The 12,472-nt window shown below is 34.8% G+C and overlaps 1 protein-coding gene across 1 annotated transcript; it reads right to left on the reverse strand.

The window, feature by feature from the left end:
- Positions 1-7,273: 7,273 nt before the first annotated feature.
- On the reverse strand, positions 7,274-10,836 carry LOC110801872 (F-box/LRR-repeat protein 14). Its single transcript, XM_022007280.2, has 2 exons — positions 10,654-10,836; positions 7,274-8,884 (listed from the first exon to the last, which is right to left on the reverse strand). Exon 2 carries the CDS (start codon positions 8,844-8,846, stop codon positions 7,434-7,436), a length of 1,413 nt encoding a protein of 470 aa, XP_021862972.1. The 5' UTR covers positions 8,847-8,884; positions 10,654-10,836; the 3' UTR covers positions 7,274-7,433.
- Positions 10,837-12,472: the final 1,636 nt, after the last annotated feature.

Below are 12,472 nucleotides of genomic sequence, written 5' to 3' on the forward strand. Positions count from 1 at the left end.
GTATGGGGCAATAAGGGATGCAGTCATAGAATATGATTACACCAGAAAAACCATAGGCAAAATATGGGACAAAGCAAAGAAACAGAAGGCAGCAATGAATTCATATATTGTGCAAAGCCAATATCACAGATGTGGAAGGAAAAAGGTTCAAGTCTCCTATGACTCAATTGCAAAAATAGGCATGGGGGACAGAACATGCATCGTAGATCTTGCAAGAATGCTGAATTTGGGACCAACAACAGTATGGAGGCTCATCAAGAGGAAAATTATAAAGCCACACTCAAGTCCCTTGCATCCAGGCATTTCAGAAGCATGCAAAATGGCAAGGATAAGGTGGGCAATCAGACTGATAATGGACTACACTATACCACAAGAACCAACATATTACAGCATGTATGACTTCATTCATATTGATGAGAAGTGGTTTTATTTGACTCAAAAAAACCAGAGAGTTTATCTTGCAAACAATGAACCCTATCCACACAGAAGTGCAAGTTCAAGAACCAAGATACCAAAATTCATGTTCATGGCAGCAGTAGCCAGACCAAGGTGGGGTGAAAATGGGGAATGTGAATTTGATGGTAAAATAGGCATATTTCCATTCACAAATGCAATTGCAGCCAAGAGGACATCAAAAAACAGACTCAAGGGGACCATTGAAACAAAGCCAGTGAAGTCTGTAAATCAAATAGAGACAAGGGCAATGATGATCAACAACCTACTTCCAGCAATCAAGGCCAAGTGGCCACCACATGAAGGGGAAAAGGTCATCTATATCATTCAAGATAATGCAAAGGCACATATATTGCAAAGTGATCCTGAATGGCAACTACACTACAAACAAGATGGGTTCACTTTTGTGTTGACTCAACAGCCAGCAAACAGTCCAGATTGCAACATCTTGGACTTGGGATTTTTCAGGTCAATACAATCACTTATGCACAAGAAAATGCCTAAAACTGTGGAGGACTTAAGTGGAGCAGTGTATGATTCTTTTAATGAGTTGCATCCTAAGACATTGTCTAATGTGTGGATGACATTACAGTTTGTTTCTAATGAGATTCTAAAACACAAAGGCAACAATGATTACCAACTTCCACACAACAAGAAGAAGATTTTAGAAGATGAAGGCAGACTGCCAGAGCAAGTCAAAGCACCTATATATGGGCAGTTAATGAATGCATGCAACTCTATGATGAATGGAAAGCAAACCAGTGAAGCAAAGTGAAAACAATTAGATAACTTTTTGTGTTTTGGGGACATGTTTTTAAAATGACAAGTAAAACCAATGTGTCACTTTTGTAAGCTTAAATGCAAGCATAACATGTAGGCAAAACATTTTGTAAGCATATCTTTTGGAAGCATCAATGAATGAATCTCATGTTTAAGTTTAGTAAAGTTTTTTTTCTTCATTCTTATTCACATCAATATAGAGTAATCAAGGCAAGGCAATAAACAAGGCAGCATTGGCAGAAAAAGTACAAGGCACAAGAGGTAAGGCAGCATTGGCAACACTATAAACAAGGCAGCATTGGGTTCTTAAGAACAAGGCAGCATTTGCAATATCACAACTCTAAACACATCGGCTTCAAAATGGAAATAAATAATAATATCACATCATTTTCAGATGGAAATTATTCCCATTTTGAAACCGATGCGTCAAAAGATGTAATTTTGACAAAAACAATCAATTCATCATTGATAACACATGGAATATGCCTCACATAAACAAAGAATCATAAATATCTCAGAATGTCCCCAAAAATCATTGAATCAAACCCTTTCCAATTAAACTTAGCTCCTGAAAAACATCATGGATGCTAATGGTGCATGAGTTTGATTGAAAAACAAAGGGTTTGACACTCATAAAATGAAGACTCATCACAGATCACAAGGCATAAGTACAAAAACTTTATCACATCACATCTCTAAACACATCGGCATCCAAATGGAAAGAATGCATATCACATCATTTTCAGATGGAAATTCTTCCCAATTGGATGCCGATGTGCCAAAAGATGTAATGGACAAGGAAACAAGAACAAAGCAGCAAAAACAAGGAAGCAATGAACAAGGCAACATCATTGAATCTCAGTTAAGTTGTTTTACATCATTGACAGATTTGTTTCTAAATGATTTACAACCTCACCACCAATTCACCAAAGGGGATACTAGATCAATCAATGATGTGACATGATCTGTATTCCCTTTGGTGATTGGTGGTGAGGGACATGTTTAGAATCAAATATCTCAGGTTATCAACACATACATCACAGAATATCAACACTAACATCATTGAATATCAGAAACACATTATACATGTTTTGCAATACATGAATTGCCTCTCCTGTCTAACCTGACATAAGATCTCAGAATGTCCCCAAGCATCATTGACACAAACCCTATCCCCTAACACTTAGCTCCGGAAGAGCATCAATGATGCTAATGGTGCACAAGTGTTATTGGAACATTGGGTTTGAGTCTCAGCAAATGAAAGACTCATCACAGATCAAGCATAACAATAACAATCAACAATGCATCAGATCACCATGAACTGATCAAAACATAGGGTTTGAACCTCATCAAATGAAAGACTCATCACAGACCTCCACTGATTCATGGGACATGAAGCATTAAACAGATCATTAACATGTAGGGTTTCATTTCTCAGACATATTGACACACATCATTGATCAAGTAGTTTCAATACTATCATATCTTTAACATTCTTCTGCCGAACGGAATGATTGATATTCACATTCCGTTGTGTGAAATGACATTCACTCCGTTCGACAAAAGAAGTTAAAGGACAATTATCAAAACAAAGATCTCAGAATATCAACAATCACATCATTGAAGATCACAAACCTCCTAATATTGATCTCAGAATGTCCCCAAGCATCATTAAAACAACTCCAAACCACAAACACTTAGCGCCCGAGAAATATCATTACTGATACTAATGGCAGCACGAGCATTTGTGGTTAGTTGGACTTATTCCTCAGCAAAAAAAAGACTCATCATCGATCACAACAAATAAAGGGACATTATTGTATCCTAAAGGGACATGCTTGGACATTAAGCATTCAACACCAGGCCACACTGAGAGGACTGAAATAACCCAAACCCTATCCCCAAATTATGTTCATTTCATGCCTTTACTAAACCAAAACATAGTTATACTGATCAAATCTCATACTCACCAAAGCATCATATTTATCATACACAAAACATACCATAAAACAGGGGACATTAAGCCATCAAATCATGTTCATCACACAGACAACATTCCACAAAATTTCATAACCATATGGAAACACCATCATCCAATCATCATTATCAATATCAATTTCATAACATCATTATCTAACATCAACATCCATACAACTAATCACAACATCATCATCCAAACAACAACACCCCTGGCCAACAACAGATCACAGTTGTTGGCATCCACCTTATGACTCCACAGCTAGCCAGCATTCAATAAAATGAAAAAAGGGAGAAAGGAGACAGACTTATCTAAGCATCATCAGACGCTGAAGCCGATTTTTTTCCCTTTTCTCCTTTCTTTGAGGAGGGATAACCAGATGAAAGTTGTCCTGGAGACCCAACAGCATCACCATTCTCATTTTCACACTCTCCAACATACACCAGATCAAATGAATCAGACCCATTTGGTTCCTTGCAATCAATAGGGGACAAACAACATGATTAGTGCCCTCATAAAATAACAGGGGACCATGAATTAAAATCAGATTTAATCAAACAACTCAAAATAAAGTTCCAAATAATTTCAGATCACCATGGTTACCACATGCAATGAGATAAATGAGAGCAAATCACACAATAATTCCATTAAAATCCAACTAATTATCCGAATACATCCAGATCCCATTTTTACCCAAAAAATGTGAAATAATATCCCAAATACATCCAGATCTCATTTTTAACCACATGCAATGGGAAATCAGATCAACAAAACACATGAATATTCCGATTTTCTTCAAATAATTTCCAAATAGCTCCAAATAAAATCAGAACTCAATTTTAACAACATGCAATGAAAAAACAGAGCACAAAATACAATCAGAACTCAATTTTAACAACATGCAATGAGAAAACAGAGCAAAGAATAACATAAAAAGCCCGAATGAATCCAACAGATCTCCAAAAAATTCCCAAAAATTTCGAAATAATACCAGATCTGCATTTTTAACACATGCAATGGGAAATCAGACCAACTTATCCAAAAAATAATCCGAGTTTAATGAACAATACTCCAAATAAATCCAACATTAATCAAATCCCACTTTTTTAGACATGCAAACAATCATCAAACCATTTTAATAAAACCGACATCAATAACCCTAAATAAATCGCAAAAAATCAAAAGTAATACCTCATCGGAATCTCCTTCACCGAAAAAACGCAGATCTGAGGGAGTGGGTTTCCGATCGTCATATTTTGACTCAACCTCCTCTCCTGGCTCCACTTCCCTCTTCCGAAACCATTCTTCCAAATAGTTTCGAGTACTCGTATTTTCTTTTTGGGCCAAATACAGATTGTTTTTATATTCGGCGGAGTAGGAATGCTCGTTATTGGGACAGTTGCACTTGGATCCCCAATCACAGTTGGAATCGGGGTTTCTTTGACCAGAAGTTCCCACCCCAGAATCACCTCGAGTTCTAGACAAAGAAGAACCCATAAAGTACCAGAAAAACAGAGATCAGCGACGATTAGGGACCAAAAAGGGGACAAAAATAGAGGGGATCTGATCGGAAAATGAATCCGAGTAATTTTTATGAACGTTTTTCGGCGAAAACGTTTCAGATTTGTGAGATTTGGAGAGGAAAACCCAGATCAGAGGCGGAAAACCTAGGGTTTTCTCAAGAACAGGGGAGGGATTTTAAGAGAGAGAGAGAGTGAAATAAGAGAGAGAGAGAGAGATCCGAAGAGGTGAGAGAGATAAATCAGAATGAGAGGTGAGAGAGGGATTGTGAGATAGGGACGGGTTATAAAGGGAGGGGGGTGGGGTTAGGTTAATTAATTAAATAGGGTGGGTGGGGTAAAAGTGGGTGGGAAAGGGTAGAATCTTAGGGTATTTTTTGTAAATAGTGGGGAATCTTAGGGTAAATTGGTAAAAAAACTATGGCCAAAAATAGTAAAGATTCAGTAGGGGAACAACAAAAAGAAACGCCAAAAAAGGAAATGGGAACAACAAAAAGGAATGGAGGGAGTAGTATTTAAAAAGCAAAACCACATTTGATTAGATGACACGTGTCAACACTAATGATTAGATGACACGTGTCGCCCATTCTTTCCTCCATCAATTTGGATTTTTATTTTATTTTCTTTGTTGTTTGATATATTACACAACTCCAATTTCCTCTTTCACTTCATCTTCCTAATACACCATCAATTCACCAATCTATTCATTCAACATCTTCCACTTCATCTTCCCGATTAACACTTAATATTAATGCACTATTTAATTTATGTATTACTTCAACTGTCAAAATTTACTTCTATTTAAATCATATATTCTCTTAAAATCACAAGCTCAATAAAATTAGAACTTAAAAAGATAGATTAAGTAACCATATACAACCGCCCGTTCTTTGAACGAGCTCAAAAGCTAGTTTGTTCAGGATGGTAAGCCAAGGGTGGCACGTAGCTTTACAAATACTTCATACGGAGTAGTTGTTACTCCCAAGTATCTTAGTACTCGCACCGGTTTGACCGGTGCGGAGTTTAAGACACTTGAATTGACTTATTAATTTAACAAAAGGTCTTGCATGCACAAGGTGTACAATAAATTTATTGTGCACCAACATAAATTTTACCCAGTTTTCTCTAACTTTAACTCAGTTTTCTCTAACTTTTATATTATTAAAAAAAATTAATAAATAAACATTTAAAGTGTTAAATGATTAATTTTATACATTATTAGTCATTTTAAAGAAATATTTTTTTTATTAAAATGAATGTTTTTATTACTAAAAAGTAGATAACTTTTACATATATAAGAGTAACTTTTAAGCATTTTACATCAACTTTAACTTTGGTGTACAATATTTATCGTACACCCCATGTAAATAAGAATTTGTGCTAACCTAATGGCTGTTAGTTGATAGTGGATTTTTTTTTTTAATATAGTTAGTGAAAAATGTGTAAGGGGTGGGGAGTGGTGAGTGAGGGTTGTGAATTTTAAAATGATTTTTTTTAGGAAGTAGGGGTGTAGGTGGGTTAGTAGGTAAGGATGAGAAATAATATAATATTAGTAAAAGTTTCTATTTATAGAAGCGGTGCAAGTATTAAGGGACGACCCGAAAAGGAAAGCGGTGCGAGTATTAAGGGACGGAGGGAGTACTTGTTAGTGTATAAATAGATATTGGTATAGTTTTTGTTATAAAAAATAAAAAGTGGATAACTCGTAAGGCATTTTTTCATAATGAAGATTAATGTAGATGATATTAATTGAGAATAACTTTTTGTAAATGCATCACTACAAGTCTAAAAATAATGTAATGAAATAAGATGATTACTTTGGTGATTGAAGTACTTAATCTTATTATCGTCAAAGCAATTTTTTTTGAAAATATGTGTCCAATAAAAATCATACTCACTCTGTTCTCGAATATTAGTCAGATTTTGAATCTTGACATTATTCACAATTGAAGAGAATCTTCTAATTTATTTCCAATACGTATTTCAAAACATATTCACGTGAGATCTTATTTTGTTCGTCTTAATGTGTATTTTAACAATATCAAACTTTTATATTTTTTTAACATACGTACTTGAAGATATTTACTTTTAAATATTAAGTTGAAACGAATTGAAAAGTTAAAACATGACTAATATTTAAGAATGGAGGAAGTAGTGCGAACTAGGAATAATATGATGGTGGAAAAAAGAAAAATGTTTGTTTTAAAAAAAAAAAAAAAGAGAATGTTAGTGATAGTTGAAAAAATTAGAAGTAAACAAATTAAAAAAAGAAAAAAGAAAAAAGGTTGATATGAGTTGGTAGTCAAACCTGGGACATCTAGGCGAAAATAGAGTTTACAAAACCTCACCTAACCACTGCAACGTCCTTCATCATACGTATATATTTCGCAGATTTAATATATATATAGCTAGTTTTGGCTTGCTGTAGAATCACACGGTTTTTTTTTCTTTTTCCCCCGGGGTGGCACGTGTCCCCCTTGGCCCTTAGCTCAGTCCGCCACTGACTCCAGTGTACGGCCAAGTACCAACAAAGCTTTTCCTCAAAAAAAAAAAAGTACCAACAAAGCAACCAACATAGATACATGAGCTCCATTCAGTTAATACACCAATATTACAGTACATTCACTTTGCAACCTGTGGTTTATTTTGTTTAAACATCTAAATGTATAGCTAAATTCTGACTAACATAAAGTCACAGAAGATCAGTACATCCAAGACAAATCTTGCTTAAATGAAACAGTTCTTGCCACCCTGTGAATACCTCTCTCAGAAACCTGAGGGCAGTCTTCCACCGCCAACAACGACAATTTGTTTGATCCCACCAGCGGCTTAAATCCATCATCGGTAACTCCCAAACACTTGCTAACACGCAAAACAGACAACTTCGAAAACTGAGCTACAACTTGTATACCTTCATCACTAATCTCCTGACATCTCACGAGTTCCAGAGTTTCAAGGCAGTTATTATTAGCTGAACATAATAAAGCCTTCATCCCTTCATCGTTGAATGAATAAACACGGTCTAATGAAAGCTCGCGAAGAGGGCAACTTCTAATCAAGTAAAGAATTCCATCTAAAGTAAATGAAGAAAGTGAAGGGAACTCACAATCTGCAAATGATATTCTGACTGATTCCAGAAAAGTACAGTTTTCTGCCAATGCTTTCAAGCTTTCATCTGTTAATGTTAAACGATTGTTCATCAGAAGAGACACTGAAAAATCTGATGGTATTCGGAGAGATATTGATTTTAGACCTCTTGAGGTTCGGGATAAGCCGATGATGTCATTGTCCCTGATTCCAACACACATGTCCAAGTGAATCTTCTCCAAATTCCTGCACTTGTCTAAAACACAAGCAAGACCTTTTCCAGGCATGATGATGCAGTTTATCAAGCTCAGTTCCGTCATGTTTTCACATGGAACCAATTGCTTTTTCCATCTGTCTATTGCTATTCGGTCGTATAGCTTCATGTATCTGTAATTGGCATCCACTTCAAATTGCAATTGTTTTAGATTTCGCCAACTAAATCCAAGCTTCACCAAATCACCTTCCCCAATAGCTCGACAATTCTTGATTATAAGGTATTGAATCTTTTCAAGCTTTCCAAGATACTCAACCCACTCAGCACTACTAATGTTTAAGCATCGAATAAGATGCAACACACTTAGATTCTTACACCCAACAACAACACAGAGGATTCCACAGCCTGTTATTCTAGGAGTGAAATTCAATTTCAAGGACGAGAGTTTTGAACATGAACCCAAGTAACCAATACCAGCGTCTGTAATGAAGGTGCAGTGACTTAAGGTCAGATCTAGTAGAGAAGGGCAACTGTTTGAAAGGGCAAGAAGCCCTTGATCATCCAACTGTTTACCGAATTTGGACATCCATCCAGAGTAAACAATTTCCACTTTCATCAAGTTGGAAAACCTGTTGCATAGAATGTTTAAAGCTTCATTTGCTGGGTTCAGACCGCAACCAACACGAAGGAACAGTCTCTGCTCATTCTCTAGCTCGTGGAGGCGCTTGCAAGATAAAGACACGGAATTTCTATCTTCTGTTCGTGTAAGCCTCCTTAAAACGTCGTATATCAATGCATCTGGCAAAACGTCCATGACGATTGACGACTAAACTTCCTTGCTAGTTAGGACGCCTACAACAAGACGAACATGAAAAGAAAAATGGTGGTTAGAGCAATTAAAAGAAGTACAGACCAGGGGCACAGCTTCTGAGTCGCATTCAAACCTAAGCTAAAGGATGTGATGTTAAAAGTTAAAACTCCAGTCTGGAAAAGGTATTTCATATAGGCAAAAAATTCTTTAAAAAATTAGACATGAGTTAATTCGCCTGAATGCTTTCAAGGGGAGGAGAGCCATTTTACACCAAATAGGCAAATAACAGAAATTAATTCCATATAAGTGCAGTGCGGTCATTGCTAAAGTTTCAATCTTGCTAATGAAATCTTTTAAGGTCTATGTGCTTTGTGCTACACATCTTTGTTCACCAAAAATATTAGGCATAGATTCTCTCTGAAAAGATAAACATATGTCAGTATAAAGACGAAGAAGTCATCAATTCGATTTTTATGGATACCCATGAAACACCACAAAATGCCCTAAATTTTATCTACCTAAACCCACACGCTGAAAGCAACAGAAACAAAAATTTAGATTCGCGGATAAACACTAAAAGGAAAACAAAAATTGAATTCTTCAATAAACATTGATTGATACCCACAACGGCCCAACCCACCACGGCACCACCTGCCCTTATTTTCATTCCCTAAGCCAGGAACTAAAACTAAACAAAAACTCACATTTGATTTCAACATTCTTATTGTAAAATTTGTAATCCAGGTACAAAGGAATAACTTTCAGGCTTGTAGGTCGCCAGGGTAACGGTGCGTCCCTCTCATCAGAAATCTGAAAAAGAAGAAGTCCTTTTTGGAATAGCTCTCATAAAGCAATGAGGCAGCTTCTAAACTTTCTTTGCTACCAAAAGAAAACGAAAGAATAGTAACCACTAGATACAGTCAAGGGTTTTTAAACCTTTGTTTAAAGGTGGTAACCATGACCTTCACCCTAAAAGCAATAGCTAAAAACGTGATGCATTGGATGGTCATACGGCAGGCCTGCATTCATAACGTCACAAAACGGGGTTGCTTAACCTACGAATTAAGTCGGTTTCTCTACCCTTTAGCACCAAATTCATGCAACCACAAGTCCACAACCATGTGAACCATCAACATATATGAAATGTCCTCAATCATGTTGGAAAAAGTTGCAAGAATACTAACATGTCAAATTAGCAGTACCAGATATCAAGAGCCGTTTTTTCGACATCAGTAGCACACTAATCAACCATCAATGTAAACACCAGATGAGCCGAAACCACATTAATTTCCTAACCCTTAAAAATGTCTCGGCCAGTAAACCAATTTCAAAATTTGTAAGTAACTTATACTCTATCTGAATCAAATTCATACATTTTGACCATCATTTCTATCACAATAATACTAGCAACTTATAAAATAATAACATCCGTAAAAACAAAAACAAACAAAAACAAAAAAATAAAAAATAAAAAAAATAGTGCTGGTCTTAATTCATTCATTATAACTCAGCAGACATGTTGATAAATTAAAACCAAAATCAACGACCTTCCCCAACAAAATTCAAATGTGTTGCAAATCATTTAGAGACTCAGTAGGTCCCTTCTGCCGGAAATGGAACAGTGATTCCAGAAAGGCTCGTTGATACCTTTACGCCGACACGAAATCTGCCAATTACACTTACAGAACTACCAAAATCTCACACAAGTATCAAATCTGAAACACGAGCTGAATTGAATTGAATTGAACTGAACAATATTTCAAAATTTAACCTAGAAAATAAAAATAGAAATAGGAGATTAGGAATTTACCTGATTCCAAATTGGGAGATTGTGCTGTGGGATTTGCGGGAGAGGAAAACGAAATGTAACGGAAGAACCCTAAAAAGGGAGAATGAAGATTTTTTTGATGGTTTTGGGCATTACAGAAGTTCGGTGGGGGAAGCCGTTAATTCGTTATTAAACAATCTCAAAAGTATTTGCCTTTTTTTTTTGTTGTTGTTGTTGTACCACCCAGTTCATTAGTGTAAGGTTAGAGCAAGTGAATTAGCTTGGCAAAAAAGAACGAAAAAGAAATGTTTATTTGATAAACATGTGAATTTAATAATAAAAATAAATTTAAAAAATGGTTAAAAGAAAAATCAAGCAACTTGCTAACCATTGGAGCAAATACACGTGAAAAAATAGAAGCTTGAAAATTTGACGTGGCAAATAAAAGCAACTTACCAATTTACTTACTATTAAAGATGTTCTTGGTAGATTCCGAATTGATCTCCTAGGATAAACTTTCAAAAACTATAAAAAAAAATATTAATTGTACATTTAGCAATTTAGCAAATAAACGCAAATAAATCTTGAATTAATCTAATTATAAAAATCTCTCAATTATATTTACATGAAACATCAGTTAGATTATTTTGAATCATGATTTATTGAGGTTTTATAAATTTGTCGTCAAAACTTATTACTTAGGTAATGTATTTGATCATGCGATTGTATAATTTTTGGTTTTACTATACAAAATTGTCAATTGATAATGCCTTTTTAATTTTTCAATAAGATCGTGGTTATCAATGAAAATTATTACTCCATAATTTGAGCGGCTTTTTAAAAATTATATACTCCGTATGTACTACATTTTAAAAAAAAATATTTGAATGTTTGAAGATACTCCTTATAACATAATTTTTTAATTTAACCTTCTTACCCTAATTTTCTCTTTACAAAAATCTTATACTTGTTGTGGACCACAAAATAAAAAATTTAAATGATTTTTCAAATGAGCACTATATAAATTGTAGTTAATACGTTAATATCTATACTAATATATTAAAAGGCGTTGAGAAAAATGTCAGGATAACTCTCATTACCATCTTAACCAACAACCATTTGTGGTTTATCTCTTCATATTAATTTATAAATGAATGGTAACATGAAGTTTACAACAACTAAACTTTTATGTGACTTTTTATTTTCTATTGACTATTTTGGAAAAAAATAATAAATTAAAGAATTAGGACAACCATGAATAAACATGATGTCATAAGTCTCATAAGCATCAACTACAAAAAATGCCTTGCATGACTGCATATGTCTAATTTGGTGTTTGTTAATTTTGAATCACTTATTTTTTCCACTAGAAAACAAACTATACAAATTGTAAAATGATGCAATTGAAAAATGATTTCTCATGATAAATGACTTAGTGTGTTTGTGTAGTTGACGAACTTAATGAATGCTTTCACTTAATGCTATACATGTATCTTATCAAATATTTTGCTCAAGAAAAATCTAAAATTTTAACTATTCAATGTAGCAATCGGGGCATCGCCCGAGCCACACACTAGTTTTTACTTTAAATCTTGGTAGTCTTGGGTTCAACTCTTACCAAGTGTCCAAGTGGGTATGTATCCCTTTATCTCCTCCCTACTCTCAAATGTTAATAGTGGACTAATTAAGAAGCCACGAGAGTTAAAGTTTCGTCAGGGTTACTCTTACAAAATGAATCCTCTTTATTGTGACACTTATTAATTTTATAGACTTTCTATTTCTATTTGCTACACTTACATGGACATAATAACTAATCCATAATTGTTATTTAATATTGTATGTGTGCACGTCAAATTACATA

Source organism: Spinacia oleracea, chromosome 4, assembly GCF_020520425.1.
Source record: "Spinacia oleracea cultivar Varoflay chromosome 4, BTI_SOV_V1, whole genome shotgun sequence".
Lineage (NCBI taxonomy): Eukaryota > Viridiplantae > Streptophyta > Magnoliopsida > Caryophyllales > Amaranthaceae > Spinacia > Spinacia oleracea.